At 34.5% G+C, this 20,060-nt stretch overlaps 1 protein-coding gene across 4 annotated transcripts in view; it reads left to right on the forward strand.

Moving 5' to 3' along the window:
- LOC126831673 (sodium bicarbonate cotransporter 3) overlaps positions 1 to 19,285 on the forward strand; it is a 43,256-nt gene extending 23,971 nt beyond the window's left edge. For 3 of the 4 annotated variants that reach the window (XM_050562295.2, XM_050562294.2, XM_050562296.2), the window contains exons 2-21: positions 2,975 to 3,050; positions 3,480 to 3,557; positions 6,194 to 6,374; positions 8,190 to 8,350; positions 8,660 to 8,842; positions 9,232 to 9,332; positions 9,564 to 9,809; positions 10,129 to 10,275; positions 11,140 to 11,261; positions 11,535 to 11,709; positions 12,106 to 12,239; positions 12,679 to 13,234; positions 13,504 to 13,617; positions 14,029 to 14,193; positions 14,602 to 14,780; positions 15,054 to 15,126; positions 15,416 to 15,484; positions 16,005 to 16,181; positions 16,494 to 16,610; positions 16,938 to 19,285. In XM_050562295.2, the coding sequence (XP_050418252.1) occupies positions 3,002 to 3,050; positions 3,480 to 3,557; positions 6,194 to 6,374; positions 8,190 to 8,350; positions 8,660 to 8,842; positions 9,232 to 9,332; positions 9,564 to 9,809; positions 10,129 to 10,275; positions 11,140 to 11,261; positions 11,535 to 11,709; positions 12,106 to 12,239; positions 12,679 to 13,234; positions 13,504 to 13,617; positions 14,029 to 14,193; positions 14,602 to 14,780; positions 15,054 to 15,126; positions 15,416 to 15,484; positions 16,005 to 16,181; positions 16,494 to 16,610; positions 16,938 to 17,114 (3,204 nt within the window). In that variant the 5' untranslated portion in view covers positions 2,975 to 3,001 and the 3' untranslated portion in view covers positions 17,115 to 19,285. Of the gene's footprint in view, positions 1 to 2,974; positions 3,051 to 3,479; positions 3,558 to 5,331; positions 5,454 to 6,193; positions 6,375 to 8,189; positions 8,351 to 8,659; positions 8,843 to 9,231; positions 9,333 to 9,563; positions 9,810 to 10,128; positions 10,276 to 11,139; positions 11,262 to 11,534; positions 11,710 to 12,105; positions 12,240 to 12,678; positions 13,235 to 13,503; positions 13,618 to 14,028; positions 14,194 to 14,601; positions 14,781 to 15,053; positions 15,127 to 15,415; positions 15,485 to 16,004; positions 16,182 to 16,493; positions 16,611 to 16,937 lie in introns of those variants that run through there. The other variant, XM_050562297.2, reaches the window with a different exon arrangement.
- The last annotated feature ends 775 nt before the right edge of the window (positions 19,286 to 20,060 follow it).

Below are 20,060 nucleotides of genomic sequence, written 5' to 3' on the forward strand. Positions count from 1 at the left end.
CAAATTGCCCCAATGTCATTTTTCGAATTGTGTAATTGATGAGCTCTGTTAACTCAGAGCGTCCGTTTTCTATGTAATTATTACCCAAAATGAAAGAAGGCCAAAGATAACGTTTTGCTGGGCAAAAACGGTTATAATTTTTTCCTAAGACCACATTAATAGTTTCTCAAAAAATGAAATGTAAAGTTTTTAAGGTTTTCTTTTTTCTTTTTATAATATATATAATTTAGATAATAAACCGTTACACTTTACTTTTCCTCCTTAGCCGTTCGCATGGGACGACAAACCGAGGTCCCGTGTTTTCATTTGTGCACACGTAAAAGTACCCTCGACAGTTGGATTTCGAAATAACGATTAGGCCGTAGTCCCACTGTGCATCTTTATAAGCCGAGTCTGTGCAGAACAGAAGGACATTAAACCGGATACATTTCATTTCAATCCTGTTCTCCATTAATTTACAAAATATTGATATATGTATCAGCGTATAATCCTTTATGCGGATGTAAGATTAAGCTGAGAATTGGTTTACTTTTGTGATTATATCGTAAAATGTGTGTCCCTCAAGACGTCAAGACCTTTAGTAATCGAAAATACAAGGTCCTAAAAGAAACCGTAGACGCGTGTGTCCTATTTACCTATAGCTCTGTTACCACCGGATTGCAATAATGTTATGGTGTTATACAGTTCATGGTATATAGTTGACATTTGCAAATATCATTACGAGGTATTCATGTATAAAGGACGCGGGGATGTATGATAATATTTAAGAAACGTTTTTTTTAAAAGTCGGTTAGGAATAATATTATTATCCATCGAAACTTCTAGGAACATGTGAAGCTTCAACAAGTCATCAGGTTTCATCTAAGGTAAACACAAGAAGATTTGTTATAGTGAAGTTGGGTATAAAGTATACGTATGATTTTAAGATTGTTTAGATGGGTAGTCATCCTCAGAGGGGTATCAGATTTGTGTGGATTACAGTGAGGTATTAACTAAACTTATGCTCAATAGCTGTGGATGTATTTAAGTTTCCGAGTTATAATGTTTCTAAAAATAGTATGTAATGCCATTCAGTTTCTTTACATTCAACACGAGTTTAACTTTCAGTCGACATAAACCAGGTTATTTCGGGACTAACATGTGGTTCAATTTTGATTTATGCTGCAACAAATGTTATTTACACCTGATTTATCGACTTCAGTTTTTAGATTCAAATAACGTTGACCATCGCTGATGCTTCCACGATAACTAAAACATTTTATAACCATTTGTTTAGAAGATATTTGTACATTAAATTTACATATTTCTACGTATTGGTGTAATCTCGATATTCGTTATTGTCATCTAAATGGATCGATACGCACAGTTACGTCTACTGTAAAATGATTTATATATTGAGTGATTCAGATAAATAAAATGAAAGTTTACTTATCGTAGACAGATTATTCAAACACAACCCAATCATTCTCAACTAATAGTTTAATTATCCAAAGATTAACATGAAACGAAAGTTAATGTAAGCTGGGGTGGTGCCATACTCCTTGCAGTGTTTCGTTTGATTAGACCTAATTCAAAGAATTTTCGTTCCAATAGCGAGTTTCAGCGACGGTCAAGTTTAACGATATGAATATCGATGTTTGCTCCCAATGCACCCAAGGGTAAAACAAATTCTTGAAATCAGCATGAACAAACAATGGGATTTTTTTTTTAATCAGTCACCCCGTTGAGCGACAGTCATGAAAATTCACTTTATTTTACTGTACTTTGATTGGACGATGAGATGGACACACTCCGTCAGAAACTCAAGTTTTCAGTGTAAGAAGAGCAAGGCCTAGAGAGGGATTTCTCAGGCCATTGCTTCAGGAATATGGGGTGATGTGGGCAGATCATCAAGACAATACTAGAGAAATGGCAGAACGCATAGTATAGAAGATCTGCTAACGTCACGACCTGCTTATACTTTGATTTTTGAAGATTTTATGTCGCTAGATATAGCCAATTTTAAGATATACCCGATTTTATGTTCCACTGTCGACATTTTAAGGCAAAATTTAGTAAACAAACCCACTTCCTCTAAGTCGCTTCAAACAAAAATTTAATCGAAAGAGCTCGGTCATTACTAATCATAATAATACGTGCGACTAACCTAATTCAATACAGGTCTGGGTTTGAAGCTATATTTGTATAAATATGCGCTCGTATGAATGTGTTTTTGTGTGAATATAAATAGCCTAAATAGGCACATCATCGTTGTTATTGATATACAAAAGAGCCCAAAAGGAGACCCACCCAATTAAACCATAAAACATAATTTGAAAATTAAATAAATTCAAGATTTAAAGCGATAGTAACGCTGTGCAGAACAGAAACCAAAGCATTTTCATAATATTTGAAGATAAAAAAACGAATTTTTGTTTCATTATATAAATTTATGAAATGTGATACATGTATTTTAAATTTGAAGAATAAAATAAACGTTGAGATAGGGTTATAGCTGGCCTTGACATATTTGAACGCCTGAACCACGTAAATCATTTATTTGGTTCATAACGGAAAGATAGATATTAAAATCATAATAATGCACAACCGCACTTCGTTATTAATGTCCTTTTAACGTATAAAAATACAGGGATATGTTGGACCCCCATGTTTAAAGCTAATGATTTACCTTTAAAAATAATAATATCAGATTTTGCCGTACGAAATGACGACATATCTTCGATTTTAAAAAAATATATATACAGCGTTTTTTCCCTCCCAAGGAAACAGAAAGCAAATGATCTACACGTATTTCTGCCTATATATGCCTATATTTAGTTTTAAATGGTCGATGACGACAATCGTTTAATGGGAGTTTGATGAACTAGCTGTCTGTATATTCATGTATATGTTTCTAATCCTGATTCTGACATTCATACCACGCAATATATAGTTGCTCTATTTGGTTCTATATTTCTACAAATTTATCTTATAGATTGTTTGTTAAGGAGTAAAATCAAGAATGGACAATAACGAAGACAAGCCACCTACCCATCCTCCCAAACCAAGGGGTAAGTTTTTATGAATTCATTTCAAGATCACTGGGTGAGAGAATCTCTGATGACCATCGCCGCCGATGTTACCAGCTACTGAATCCATCGAGTATGCTTAATAACACGGGATGTTTTTTAAAAAGAAATTGTTTTTGATGATTTCTGATCATTTCTAATTTAAAAAAGATGTTATCAGATATCAGGTGTGTTATTGATCATGACCTTATCAGCAGTATTTTTTATCCGGCCCAGTGGCCCATTTTGTTACCCAAATGTCCCAAGCCACTGGGCATTGTCTAAATTTCCTTATGGTCAGTCTGTCATTGTTTACCAATAGTAATCGAATAACACAGCCAGGGTATCTGTAGTGTGAATTAACAGCTTGACGCATCTCATTTCAATGGGAAAACAAACCATATCTCTAATGTTATGGATTATCTTTTTCAGAGCTGAAAAGGGGGACATCCATGTATATGGATATTCGAATGCCAACCAGACCAGAAAGACCCCATGCTATCGAAAATGGTAAGTAGAGTTTAAGATTAAATTCTAGTATCAGATTCATAAACAGACTATTCTTGAAAAAAAAATCAAAAATCTTAATTGTGCACAATCAATTGATGGCGAACTCAATCTTCAATTTGTTTTTATCTCTTCGATAGTTAGAAGTGATTACTATCAAATATGATAGTATGAGTTTTCATGCGGCCCCCTTTTCTTAAATTATCACTTTTTAATACTACTGTTTCCTAGGAAAATGAAGACGGCTAAGACGGTTTTGAATTATATTGGACACCGGATACATATTGAACTTACAGCTAACCAAAGGAATTATAATATATGCTTATTATATAAAGCTTAGTTTTGTTAGATAACGCGTCACGTGGTTATTGTCACCGACTCCATTTGGTTTCATTATAGGCCCCGCCACTTTCCAACGATGTATATGTGTTTTCGGTGAAAACCGTAACAAGCTTATTAAAGCAGTATTTTTACAACACAGCTGAACAATATACATTTTAGATTTACCTAAAATATATGACCGCTTTTTAGATCGCGTAATGTCTTGTGCATTCTCTGTTTTATATAATTGATCTGGATATTTAATACATTTCCTTACTCAGTTCTTATAAAATACATTCAATATACGTGTTTATTTACATGAATGTACAGTAGAAAGTTAGTATTATCGTACTTTACAGATTTTGATTTCCTTTAGTTTCTAAGTACGTCATCATGGGATATAAAACTAATTGCAAACTTATGTTATAATGTAGTGTTAAATTCCAATTCCGTTTAATTTTTTCAAAAAAATAAAGAAGAAAATATACTAATCAACCCACATCAACGCCTTCCTGAATAACATATTACATTTCCAAATAGTACTTTAATACGTCGATTAAAAATGTAGAGCCGTTTTTCATTTTTTTTTATGACATTAAACATTGTAAAGAGTTTTTATACGGCCAAGGACATTTAAGTTAATTGTTTCGTCTAGTCAAAAACAGTTAACGTTTCAGCCCATCTACGTTCTTTGTCTTGTTAACTTTGTGAATTAAATAGAAAATTTTCGTTTGTCCTTTTGGTTTTTGTGTCCACTTTATGGTTTAAAATAAAGGTTTAAGATGTATACAAGTTAAAAGGAACATTTGTCATAGCCCTGTGAAACTGACCGTCACGTCACCTTTTAGTTGTTAAATTCCGAACGTGAGTTCTAAAGGGAGAACCATTTTTCTCACCAATTTTCACGCGTCAAAAATCAACCTGAGCATGAAATTGAACTCTTTCAACAAATAGAGGCCTGTTGTTTTTTTTCTGTTCAGTTTACAAATAATATTAGAATCATTTTTTGTTTTTAGCAGTCCCGTGTTTTTCTGGACATTACTTATAGTAAATAAAGTTTGGTAAGATAATAATTGTGCCCAATTTCTGTTCGAGTCACAATGCAAGTGTAGTTGTTAAGAAATATTCTTAAAGGTCCCTAGTTGGTTTTAACGAGTGATGAAAACCGTCATATTCTTTGGTTATATAAATAGGTAATCAGCATCCATTTTAACACTGACTTAAAAAAATAAATATGAAAAAGAAAACAACGCCTATGCACCCGCATTTGCGGCCTCTATGTACGTGAGTCCAATATTCAGAAAATTGGCTCGCTTTTAATAAATTATTTAATCTATATACAAAAACCCAGAGAATTAGTTAATAGTTGTTTAATATGTTTTATGACAACAGGAAACAAGTAATATAGGTATATAAGTTGTGTGCAATTAGCCACTACCTGTTAATGATACGTCGTACAACAAAACGTTATCTGAATGTACGACACGGAAAATGTCTACTTTCATATTTAGAACCATGACGTAGAAGATAGTCTAACTCTTCATCAAAACTATTTTAACTGGCTGATTAATAACAACGGTACTTTGTTTTATTTGAAACTAAGGATAGATAATTACATTTGTCAATTCTGGTATGTAATTCGGCTAGTAAACATACATTATGCAAGAGCTAAATCTTTAGGTCTGAAATGTTTTCTTAGTTATTAATTAGTCATTAATTAACTTATCGAGACCATAATTAACTATCGATGCCATCGCTAGCCTGTGGTATTTACTGGGTTTGAATACATTTTGTGATGGATGATTTAACGTCAAAGTGGATAATCGAGACTTTGTGTTTTATCGTACCGGACTTTAGTAATGATGATCGAGGTTAGGTCTAAAATTCAATGCTAATATTTCTGTTCAAAGTGGAGCAATTTGACTGAAATCTTCAGCATTCTCTTTATGTTATCTATGTTTTAGCTATAAAAGCGAGAACGCCAGCCTTTAATCCAATCTCCCATAATGCCCTAAAGAAGGGGTGGTTATATATACCATTGAAAATTTGAGATACTGACGATCTTAAAATTGTTTGAGATGGGAAGGATTAGTGGTAGTAAAAATTATATTGTGATCTCTTGTAAACATGAAAAGGATTCTATAAGGATAATCTGAAATTTAACGATTGCACTATTGAAATGTTTAGGTGCCAGAAAATAAACATTGGTTAATTTTAGGCACTGTGGGTTATAGTGTTGTTTGCTTGATTATGAAGCTTAAACGCCTCACTGCACCATCCGAATTTCTAAAACCGTGTTTTATTTCTATTTTTTTCAGGAGCTATAAACGAGGAAGGGGGAGATAAGGAAGCTGACGACAACATGTGTGATCCAACTGACAGAGTTCAGGATCTCCTCAATAAAGTCAATGACCCTAAACACAAAACGAAAAAGGTATTTGTGGAAATGGACATTTTGAAGAAAAGGAATGAGGATTATGAATGGAGAGAGATAGCCAGGTATGTGAAATTATGAATTGCTGTCTTCCATTCCTTTTATTTGACTATAATTGGTGATTTTACAATGTCTAAGTAAAAAAATATTTAATTCTCGTTACGCATTTTATTAGGCATAATGCAAGAGCTTTAGTCGGAAAGTTCCTATGGTTATGAAAATTGACCTGTCGCCGTCTAGACAACTTCCGAAATAAGTATTTTGCACGAACATGTATTTTTAGGGCATTTATATAATAAGTAAACTGTATATGTGATTCACGTTTTTGATGAGATGTCAAATAACCCCCTTCATACTCAAGCTTTTGAAACTCCCATTTACACAATCACGATTTTCTTTTCGAAATATCAATACAAAAAAAGCTTTGTCATTGAGACACACAAATATATCGCGTAATAAGGGTGAGACATTGGGTAAATATAGCGAGAAGTAGAACACCAAATTGACCCGGAATAACCTTCCTCTGGCTATCTGTATTTCCAGCAGTTGATGACATTAATACGTTTATAGCAACCTCATTGAAGATCATATTAGTCCAGGGGGCAAGTGAAAATTGTAGAAACGTTGTCATTAGTGGCTCTGATGCAAGAGTTCGTTCATTAGTTGCTCATAGTAATCTGTGTCTCAGAATAGCCTCTACTCACAGATTCTAGAAGGCTTGTTCTCTCTATTCTTGACATTAGGGTTTCGCTTGCTAATTAGTAGACAGCAGTACAGTATGGCACATAAAGATGGAATTCGATTTATATTGTAGGCGCAAACGGCACTCCCAGGACAAAATCCATCTTCCTGGAATTATACACGAGCCGTTATGCTCATTGATATTCCAGGCTTAGCTAAATATTACACTTTGGTCAAATTTTAGTAAATTGCTGGTTATTCATTTAATTTCGAACATACATTATGCAAGAGCTAAATCTGCCTATTGCAAGCCTTTCTTCGGCCTGAAATGTTATATAAACTATTAATTAGACATTTATTAACATGAAAGACCATAATCAACCCTCGATGTCTTATGCATCTGATTTTCACTGGATTTAAATCCGATCTACTGCTCAACGCGCAATGATGATTTTAATAAATGCAAAACTGGATAATCGAGACTATGTTTTGTTAGCGTACCGACTTTAGTAATAATGGTCGAGGCTAGGCATAATATTCAATCGCTAATTGAAAATAAATAAGAAAATAAATCTTGATTAATCAATCTGTCTCTCCTCCAATTAAATCACCATTCTGTTCGTTCATCACACACGTAATCTATACATGTATTATGATTCATTGATGATACGATCAATCTCCAATTAGCCAATAGCTTTATAGAACAACCTATCATTAGTAATAGAATGGCGGCCAAATAGATCGTTAAACTGCTGCGTGTTGGCCTCATAAAACCACATATAATAAAAGTTATCTGTAAATGAGGATCAAGTTATTAATATAACATGTTGTGATGTAATTCTCTACCGGATTCATGTTAAATGGTTTAGATTTCCTGGGGGTTAGATCGGTAATAAAATAGCTATTTAATCTCTAGAATAAATAATTTCGCTACTTAGACTACAGCCCCGGGAATTCTTTAAGGGGACTGTTAGGGATGACTACTGTAAACTGAGACGTTACATGCATACCCTAAAGTCAATGCGAGCCCCAACCCCGCCAATCTTTTAGCAATTCGTTTCATTAATTTGTAATTGAACTTAAAAATTATAAACAAATTCGTGGGTTCAATGTTTTGTTAAACATTCGCACCGGTAATACCGAAATTGGGTCTTTTAATTGCAGTTCGATAATTATATTAATTCTCATTTGTTCTTCAGATGGGTGAAATACGAAGAAAATGTAGAAGAAGGAGGTAAAAGATGGTCGAAGCCTCACGTGGCATCCTTATCTATGCACAGTATAGTCGAACTCCGTCGTTTTATCAGAGACAGCGCTATGTTACTAGACGAAGAATGTTATACAATTAGCCAAGTTATTGGTAAGTCTTGTATAATTTTTGTAAATATAGATTTTCAAATTACATTTTTGTTCTAATAGATAATTCAGTGCAGCTGTGCAACAGAACACAGACGGAACAGACAATGTATGCATTCGGCGAAGATATATAAAGATAGTGAAAACATCACCCTTTAGGGAACTATTCGTAGCCCACGTGCAACAACATTGTCCTGGTGTTAAGTGTTATCCAATTTATCACATATTTAAATGGTTTGACCATTCCATTACAATTATTTTCAGTATGATAGATTTTAAATATTTGGATCTTTTACCCTTTTTTTGTTTGCAGATAAATTTCTTGATGAATGGATTAGTGCAGGTAATCTGGATCCTATAATACGCCAACATGTTCGTAACGTTTGTTTAAAGAACCATAGACACAGACATGAACGAGGAAGGCCTGGCGATAAGAAGGGTAGACTCAGTAGACAGAACACGGAGACTGAATTAACTCGAGGTTTTTCTTCTTCTAGTAAGTGTTGCTTAGTTTAGGATGGGGAAACTGTTTAGGTTACTTTTAAAATATGAGAACAGCTTGGGTTACTATTCAATGTTTTTATTAATTCACGTAAAAGATCCCTTGACATTTAGAATTCGAAATATGAGTAGTACTTCTTGAACTCTAAAACACAGCCTTTCTTGAAAAATTTAAACTTTTGCACACCATTAAAAACATCATTACTTTTGGCAGTATTTTAAAATATCTTATGAAGTTCTTTAGCTGGTTGCAATCTTGGTAGCACGGTCGTTTGTTTTTTTCACCCCATTTTATTGCAAAATAAAATAGTTCATTAGCTAACAAACCGTATGTTATATATATATATATATATATATATATATATATATATATTGTTTTTACAGATTTCAATGATTTGCCATCCGTTAATAGTTCAGCCAATTTAAATAACGTTCATGGTAGTTCCGTCAGTCTTTCAAGTATGGAGAATGAGTCTAATAAAAAGGTAAGTTTATGCTTTTGAGAACCAACTCTCCAGCTGTTCTTTCTATCCTTTGCAATAGTTTACTTTAAAACAGAAATCTACACCACCTTTACTGTCTAGAACAACCTTTATCCTTCATCGTCTTTTTTTCTTAATAAGAAAACTACTGTTTCTTACAGAAAAATGTACATTTAATGGATATTCATTTTCTTGATAAATTTCTAAATATATTACTCCTTGTTCTCGTTTTAGCATAACGATCGCTTCCTGAAGAAAATCCCTCGTGGTGCTGAAGTCGCCAACGTTTTAATTGGTGAAATTGACGACTTAGAGCAAAGAGTTTGTGGATTCCTCAGATTGAATGATGCCCGAATCCTTGGTGATATTTGTGAAGTACCACTGCCTTCTCGTTTTATTTTCATTCTACTTGGACCAATTGGGCAAGCCGATCATTTACAGGAAATTGGAAGATGCATTGGAACGATGCTTGTTGATGATGTAAGTGGCCTTTCCACTTTTATTTAGAACTTAATACCGAACACAATTTTCAGTAAGGACAGTATTAGACATTACATTCGAAAATCAAAGTTGGATGAAAGAACACTATTATACCATTTCAAAACCATGATATCAATAAGCTTATCTAAGAAACACTTTATTTGGGAGTTTAACCTCCCTATACAATCCCATTTAAAGACCACGATCTATTCACCTTAACTAAGGGGAGGTAATAAAATCAGTCTGTTCAGTGGTTACTTACAGGTTTAAAACAATCCACTATAATCTGATATCTGTAGAATGTTTGTTCTTTCTATAGATTTTCCGAGAAGTGGCCTATAAATGTCGGGATAAAGAAGATTTCTATGCTGGTATTGATGAGTTCATTGAACAAGTTACCGTGCTTCCACCAGGCGAATGGGATCCTAAAATCAGGATTGAACCTCCCAATGCAGTGCCATCTCAGGTAAGGTACCGAACTCTGTTAGTTGCGAGTTGTAGAAGTTACATTTAAGAAGATTTCATTGTAACCTACAGAACTGGACAGATCTCGTGTTATGCATAGCATGGTTAGTCCAGTCTTAAGAGATCACCCCATTGGTGCATTCTGAACAATTGAGATAAATGAAATGAAATGCGGTTAAACGTCCTGCTGTCCTGCTCCTATGGAGACGGGCATATGACATACAGTGTGCTATGAGGAAAATAGTGCCCGGACAGCGGCACTATAGTCTACTAATATATCGAATTCGTGCCAGGGGATCTTTTATGTGCACGCTAATGTATACACGGGACCTCGGTTAAATCGTCCTATCCGAACGACTAGACAGTTGTCCTTGTCAGGCCCACCGTCCTGCACCACTGACACCACGTGGGAAAATCCTGATGAACTTGCTCGGCCAATGCAGGGATCGAACATGAGACCGCCGGGCTAGCGTCTTACCAACTTAGCCACCGTGGCTCTCGAACTATTGAGAGGGGGCTGTTCATATTATTTACTACTTCGTGTACTATATAACTTAAAGAATTTAAAATCGAGCAAAGTTATGTCAATTAAAGTTTGCATTGCTTTATGTTTATTTTATTCCCTCATCTTTATGCCACTGTGGACATTGGAAAAACATTTAATTTGTATCTACTTGGCAGGCTTCTTGCGCCACTGACAAATTAACACCAGCCTGAAAAAAACGAGGAATTTTCTCGGCCCACGCTATGCACACACACTGAAGAACTATAGCTCCCTCTAAATAACTCTTTCTTGTCACTTGGCTTAAATTTGTATATCAGTGAACTATATTTAAAACATACAAATATAATTATATTTTTTTAGGATTTCCGTCGAACTGCCTCCTCTGCAAATTTTGCAGATAAAAATGTTAGCTCTGTTCCTAGACCCCCACCGGAACCAGAAGATGAAGGTCACGCAGATCCCTCCCTTGTCATTTCTGGCAGGTTAGTATTAATTTATTTAAATGATTGGAACCCGAGAAACTGTACTATGTCAAATTATGTAGTACACACATATAGATACTAAATTGACTAGCCACCTACTATAACCCCACTAGTAGCTATTTATTAATGTCTATCCCCAGAAAACTGGCTTATCTCGCAAAATATTCCAAGCAATATTGCGCTACCAGTTTCGAAAACATCGTCTACCCATAATCTTTAAAATAATTACGTTTCACTGAGTAAAACTTAATAATTACACCTTTTTAATTTCAGACCATTTAAAGGTTTAATAGATGACATCAAGAGGAAGGCTCCGTGGTACTTAAGCGATTATAAAGATGCTCTTCACATCCAGTGTCTAGCTTCTTTTGTCTATATCTTCTTAGCTACTTTAACTCCTAATGTTACATTTGGTGGCATCCTGGGTATACAAACTGATCAATATATGGTAAGTAACTGCGCATGATCATATCTTATGTCACTCATTAGTCTGATTGGTGGTCATTGACCCGAGGTAACTAGTAGCTTCGTCTTCTGAAATTTAAGTCCAGTCAAACAATTGCATTATTACTATCAGATGTATTGACGTGAAGAAACACCCGATAACATATCCACATGGGATAGATATTTGCATTTTATATAGAATAACCTAAAACCTCAATAAACGTAGAGTGGGTAAGTCATTGCCGCATTGGTCTGTCATGCCTTAATATAAATTAGTATCGCGCTTTCCTACATAAAAGACTGCTTATGCCGTTATAGCCGAATGAAAATATTTTATTATCCCTAACCACCTGAGAGCTCTCTTTTTAAAGCAGTACTTTCATTTGTTTTATGATAACAGGGTGTAATGGAGTGTATTTTTGCTGCGGCTGTAACTGGTATAGTGTTTGCCGTCTTTTCTGGTCAACCTATGAATATTTTGGGTAGTACGGGCCCTATGCTGGTACTGGAAAAGATTATTTATAATTTCTGTGTGTAAGTATAAAATAGTTATTTAAAATAGCAATATTGGTATTAATATATAACAGCCAACCACATCCAATAGATATTGCGTCATCAATGGTCGGAACTCTTTGGGGGATAAAAGCAGAAAGACAGAACATTACATCCATTATGCACATGCCGCCATATGAAAAAAAAGCTATTTAATGGAAGATGAATAATGATTCTCAAAATTATCGAAGTATACTTATTTTTTGGATTATAAAGTCATTGATTTAGGTATTGAAATATCGGTCAATCAGATTCGTATCTGTTCTCAAGCGGAACAGTGTAAGTTTCATCTGCCTCACACCTGTCCATCAATTCTTACATACTCAATACCGAAACTAACCAGGTTATTATTAACGTTAACGGCTAGAGTAACTACATATTTGACTAGATTGACCAGTAATATTTATATATTGTCTTTCAGGGACAACGACTGGGAATTCATGACTTTCCGTTGCTGGGTTGGCATTTGGACGGCAGGATTCTTGTTGCTGATCGTTATGTTTGATCTGAGTGCTTTGGTCAAATACATCACTCGTTTCACCGAGGAGAGTTTTGCTTGTCTGATTGCCTTAATTTTCATCTACGAAGCTTTCTTGAAACTAATAGAAATCTCACATGATGGCGCACCCCTCCGTCTACACCCAAATGAACCATTAACACCAAGCTGTTTGTGTAATGGAAGCACAAGTGGAACCAATTTGCTGCCTATGATCAACGATACAATGTTAAATGGTACCATATCCATGTTAAATAATACCAATATCACCACTACCATGATGCCACTCACCACCACCACAGTATCCATCTACCCATCTTTGAATGAAACCAGCTGTGAATTGTACAATGGTACTTGGGATTGTGTTGTGCCCCAGTATGTTCCCGATGCCTTTATGTTCTCTGTTCTCTTGTATTTTGGTACCTTCGGTATTGCCATCTTCTTAATCGACTTCAAATCATGGCCTTGCTTCCCATCCTGGGTAAGTAGATACTTTATCCAACACTTTCTACATTTTTTAAATACATTTGAGTTCCTCATTTTTATTTTAGTGGGATGGAAAAACTTTTCAATAAAATATGTTCAAAGTATTTTTTGTATATTAATGACATGCACAATTGATTTAGGTATAAAAAAAACATAAATCAACAATTATATATTTGATTTAAATTGAGAGAGGTCCAACACATTAATAGTATCTTAACCCACCTTACAAAGTTCACCATATTTCTAGTGTTTATTTATTTTTAGACACGACAATTGTTGAGTGATTTTGGTGTATTGATTGCTATTGTTGTCATGGTTGGTATCGATGTTGCCCTTGGTCTTCCAACACCAAAATTACTTGTTCCAGAAGAGTTCAAGGTAAGTCTATAGAAATAGAGTCCATGCATATTTATTCTTAGTCATTTAGATCAGTGCTTTAATTTGGAAATTAAAGCTGCTACTAGATTAAATTTGTGGTAGAAACAGTATGATAGGGGTTAATGTCCCCTCAATCTAGAGTATTATCGCAGATAAAAAAAAAATGTTCCAGTTCGTCGACTGTGTGTTGAGTTATATTTTTGCATTTTAGCCAATTGTGTTGCTAAAATATTCGAAAGTATTGAATGCTTTGATCTATGGAGATGCAAAAGACTGATAGGTCGTTTGGTTATGGTTAAGGTTAAATGGTGTAAACGTTACATGGCATGTTTCTTACATATAGCAGTGTTGCATTAATGGTCCGTCCAAGCTCTAGACATATTGATGACTTTGAATTCATTTCATCTTCAGCCTACTCGTTCAGATAGAGGTTGGTTTATTAACCCAGTCAGTGAAAAGAATCCTTGGTGGACTGCCCTCGCTGCTGGTGTACCTGCCATTCTAGCTACCATCCTTATCTTCATGGATCAACAGATCACAGCCGTTATTGTCAACAGAAAGGAAAATAAACTGAAGGTGAGAAAGCATGGTTATTATATTGCTTAAAGATATTGAACTGCTCGTGAAGGATTTTTTTTAAAGAATAAAATGGGACTACCAACTGCTACACTTTCTTTATATATTTTAATGATTATCTATTATTAAAGGCGACTGTCAACCGCTGCACTTTCTTTTTATATAGTAATGATTATTTATTATTAAAGGAGACTGTCAACCGCTGCACTTTTTTTTATATAGTAATGATTATCTATTATTAAAGGAGACTGTCAGCTACACATTCTTTATTTGTTAATGATTTATGTAGAAAGTAAAAGTAAAAATCGGTAGAATATCAGGATATAAAACGTTCATCATTTACTAATCATAATTACTAATCATTTCTGGCATACTATGATTAAAACTTGATATATTTATTTTTTACAGAAAGGAAAAGGTTATCATTTAGATTTAATGGTCCTGACCCTCTTGATTGTTGCACATTCTCTCCTCGGTCTTCCATGGTATGTAGCCGCTACCGTATCTGCCATTGCTCACGTACAGAGTTTGAAGAAAGAATCTGAGAGCACCGCCCCTGGCGAAAAACCAACTTTCCTCGGTGTTAGGTTAGTACTGTGCGTTTTCTTTTCACAAATAAAGTAGGCCAGGTTGGCTTACAATGAATTGTTGATAAAATCATAAGAATTGACACCAAATCACCGTTACGATATTAAGATACGAAAAAAAGTAACGCCGATCCGTAAGTGTTGTTATAAATAATAATAATACAAAAAGACGAACGAGAAAGTGGTATTAGATGTTTCAGAAGAGTACGCATACTATGAATCGTGCTATTTCCACCCATGATGTTTTAATATGTGCTGTGTTTTATGTTACAGAGAACAACGAGTAACTGCCTTATTAGTTGGTATTTTGTCTGGAGCTGCTGTTTTCATCACAAATATCTTAAAGGTAACGCCGACTTATAGCAACAACTGTCAGTCCGTTTTGAGTCGACTTAACTTAAAATCGAGGGGTGGGGCGGGGGATATGTTTGATGAATATGAAATATCTTAAGTTAAGGTAAATTTTTTAAGTTACAATCGATATTAAGAGCTGGGAGTTTTGAGAATACGAGGCATTCTCAGACAAATGGTTGATGAATTAATTAACGGATGCTGAGATTTGTCGTAAATAATGAAATCCTAGCGTAGTCCTTTAATAAATATATGTTAACATGATTGCTGTTTTGTGTTTTCAGATTATTCCTATGCCTGTATTGTATGGTGTGTTTTTCTATATGGGTTTCTCAGCTTTGAGAGGCATGCAGGTAAGAATATCTATGTAAAGTAATGGTCAAGTTTTAAAACTCCAACAAAACATCTATATTTTCCTTTTTGTTTTTACTTAAGTACGGGCATGAATAATAGGAAAAATAATTATTTGACAGGGTCTTAATTCCTGCGGAGAATTGTCGTCCTAACTTTTGAGATTGGTAAACAGATTAATTCTAACTTCTTCAAATTGTCGAATTTTGATATTTGAAATAAGAAAAATTAAACCAATAGACAGATAATAGCAATTTGAGCTACACTATCGACTCGCGGAACTTTAATTTGTAAGGACACGTACGTGTGTACTATGGACCAGGAACCAAACATGATGTCATCGCCGCCATCTTGTAATCATTAATCACAATTCCATGTCGCTCGTACTTGAATCGACGGAGCCTTGGGCTATTTCGAAGAACGTTCTCACAAAGAATAAGAACAACAAGAACAGCAAGACGAGGAACGCCTGGCTTCCAGTTTTAGGTCCAAAAATGAACATTCTTTATTTTATATTTTCAGTTTATTGACAGACTTATGCTTTTCTTGATGCCAGTCAAATATCAACCCGACCACCGATATCTACGTCATGTTCCATTATGGAGAGTTCATATTTTCACCCTTATTCAGTTGGTTTGCCTCATTGCTCTCTGGGTTGTAAAATCAATCAAATCCATTTCCATTGGTTTCCCTTTGTTGGTAAGTATCCTTTAATATTATTTCAGACTTTCACAGGGCTAACAAAAATTTGCTCAACAATTTACCGTTAGTAGTAACGAGTGTGATGTACGAGGCAGAGTATGTTTACTCTTTCCAAAGTATATGTTAAACTTCATCTTTAGAGCTATGTGGCATTTCGTTCTTAATGAGCAAATCCCACAGTACTCTACTATCAACATATACACGCTGCTGTTTGCACGACACCTCTTACCACCTAAAGACAATTTATCTACTTTTTCAACAGTATTTTACAATGCATATATTAAAGTTATCTCATTTCTTGTGTTTCAGGTTGTGTTTACTGGTGTTGTGAGAAAACTTCTGGAATGTTTCTTCACCCAATATGAGTTAAAATACTTAGATGATATTCTTCCGCAGAAGAAAAAGAATATAAAGAATGATGATAAGGTATGAAATAAATGAGTAAATGAAATTGGGTTTAACGTCCTACAATTTCTCTACCAACCGGGATAATGAAGACGGGCCGTGAACTACGAGAGAAATTTTGCGCCGACAGCAATTGCATTCCAAGTGTTACGGGTTCTTTAACGTGCACGCTAACAATCTCGGTTATCCGTTCCATCCGAATGACTAGCCGCTCCAACCCCAACTGTATCACCGACACGGGACCCCCAGGCTAGCGAGCCAACGCCTTACTCACTAAACTACAGCTACCCCCTTTAATGCCCCACAATGTGCAGCTGACTTAATGAATTTTATCGCTTGTATTTTCAGGAAGCCATCTTGAAAAATGATACCAGTCCAGGATTTAAAAATATCAACAGTAACGGAAAAGGTTCGATAATAGGAACAAGTGAGAAAAAACCCAACTTCTATCTTTCTGACGAAAAGGATGTAATAAACAGAAAATCAAATGGCTTTGATAACAAAGGATTCGATACAAAATTGTGATAAGCTTATTCTACTGCAAATATATTTAATTTTTAAAAAAAAGACAATCAACGTTCATTCGTACCCAGGCATAAATTTGTAAAGTAATTTAATGCGATTGCAAACTGCACAATATATACAACAAATTTGTAAATAGATGATAAATAATTGTATATGGAAGAATTTAAAATGGGGGTTACTTAAGTATGTATATAAAATGATATATTATAACATATAATTTACTAACCATGGTTTTTGTAAGTTGGTGGGTAACTGGGGGTTTGGGTGCTGTTCGTTGCATCGATATTAGTGGGTGATTGTTCGCGGTTAGAGCGACTGTTCTCTGAACTTTTATTGTTACAAAACATCGAATATAAGTTACATATCACTTTTTAGTAACTTTGAATCATTACATGCATATATGTAGTACTACAAATGTCTATTTCATTTTCTTTTCTTTACATAATAACTTACACAATAAATCTATATTTTTTTTATTATTATTATTATTTTCATGTATTGATAAAAAAAAGATGATATTTTTTAGTGTAAATACAAAATATTTTTATCGGAAATTTATGAGAAATTGCCCCAATTCATAAACCTATCGAAAATTACAAGAAAAAAATCTTTTATAGTCACATCATGTCAATGCGTCAAATTGTTTATATACCTCCCTTCTCACCATCTGAAGTCACAGTCCCCTACACTGTAAAAAATATCAATTTTTTATGTGGCCGAATTCCGTAATTTAACACCTTTTTTCTGTTAATCGATGGATTTTTTGGAGAAATGGTGTTAATTGTCTGAATTATTTATTCAAATTACGTGTTTTATGTATTTCTGTGGAATATTCAGTATTAAACAGGAAATTTCCGTGAAATTTAGGGATAAAATGTTTTATTCCCTTCTATAACGGACTTAATTCTGTTATTTTACGGAATAAACGGTGGAATGACAAGGAAGTTCCGTGAAATTTAGGGATAAAATGTTTTATTCCGTTCTGTAATGGACTTAATTCTGTTGTTTTACGGGATAAACGGTGCAACGATAAGTAATCATATACATATATAATCATTCCTAATAATCATCATGTTATAGTATTCATTTCAATTTATTAACCATAATATGAAGAATCATATTTTGTAAAGTTTGGTATATTAATTGACATGTATATCTAATTTCCATTATTTATAAGATCTATAAAGTGTATTGTTATTCATCATACGGTAATCAGATTGTAAGTATTTTCATAAATATGTAAAAGTATGTTTTAATGCTGCGGAAGTTAAAGTTGTAATATCTGGTAATCAAGCACGCTAAAGTCCGGATAGTACAACCGGTTGGCCAGTGTAAGTCGGTTTGTCTCTATGGCAGAGTCTGCATACCTGCGAATTGATAATACCGCAAACTTACATCTGAAAACCTCCAACCACTGACGAGTAGCGGTTTGTGATACCTTGCTCTCGATTCTTATAATAGCGAAAAGAGGTTACGTTTAAAAATTATTTGCGATATCACTTCGGTGGAAGCGGACGTTAAATAAAGCTATTTCACGCAAGCGTATAAAGTCAATGGTTAATTCAATGAAATTTTGATCACCTTCATGGTCAGGAAACAAAATTTACCAGGATTTTTTTTTTCTGTATTTGAAAATGGAATTTATGTTAATTGAAGGAATTTCTGTAAATCACAGGAAAAACAAATACGGATAAAATTTTCCTGGTAATTTTTGTTTCCGGAAATTTTTACGTTTTTTCACGGAAATTTTTGTTACAGTGTAGGTATGACGCCAAAATATATGACGTCAGATTGGGTCATGTGATCGAGGATGCGCAAGTGGTACCAAATCGAGGTGGGTTGATCACCTCGGTAAAACACGCCTAGTCTAATACGCACAGTTATGATACTTCAACAATTTAAATAGTCAAGTGCTGACTGGCAAATGTGATCGCCGTGTAAAAATAGTCATTTACTTGTATTTATCCGTATAATCAAATTAATAATATTAATTGGTGTAAATTTCAATAAGATTGGTTTTCGATGCATAAATGGTACTGGTTTAAAATTGCTGTCAAATGCCATTTCAAAAACCATGTATGTGTCGTCCACATCTTTGACAATTGAAACTGTGTAATATGTATATATATTTGATTATTTTTATGAAGTTTCAATAAAGAATTAAAAATAAATTGAAAAGTCTTTTTGTTTGTTTTCTGAATTAATGGTATATTACACTTCTTGGTGCACATTTGGTTGATTGGTAGAAATGAAAATTTATGTCCACAAAAAGGGGTCATGGTGCCCCCCCCCCCACACACACACACTTACAAGCCTTAAAAGACTACATTCCCCTCAGATTTGATTAAAGTCAAAACTTTTCCATGAATGCGGAATCGATCTACATGGGATATCGTAGGAGATTCCGCGTTTCGTGTCACTGGAAATAAAACTGTACCCTACACACATGCTGATTTGTGCAATACGCATATAATTAATATGACCTCTCTCTACCACTTCTGATTTAAAAACATTGACTGAATGATTTAAAGTGTTTGTCATCCACACCAGGTGGTTAGTGAATAAGGCACAGGCTCATTAACCAGGAGATCCTCCACCGATCTTGGCGTTTACCCTTGTTAGTGGTGCCGGGTGGAAGGGAAGGCCAGGAAGGTATTCTCCGAGTTCTTTCCTCACGTTATAACTGATTAACGAGTTATAAACTCACAGTATAAAACAGAAACATTAATTTCTGACAGAGTCTATTTTAAGGTTTTGTTGGCGAAGGACGGTTTCCAGTGTGTTTTGTGGTTCCGTGAAAATTTACAGAATTTGATTTCCGATAACACGATATCACGGCTTACACTTTTATAACCATATTATAACAGAATTAATATATCTATATTTATAACCGCGTGTCAGTATCATTAACAGTCCAAAGGAACACCAAACGTTGATTCAAAGGAA

The sequence above is a fragment of the Patella vulgata genome, chromosome 9, assembly GCF_932274485.2.
Source record: "Patella vulgata chromosome 9, xgPatVulg1.2, whole genome shotgun sequence".
Lineage (NCBI taxonomy): Eukaryota > Metazoa > Mollusca > Gastropoda > Patellidae > Patella > Patella vulgata.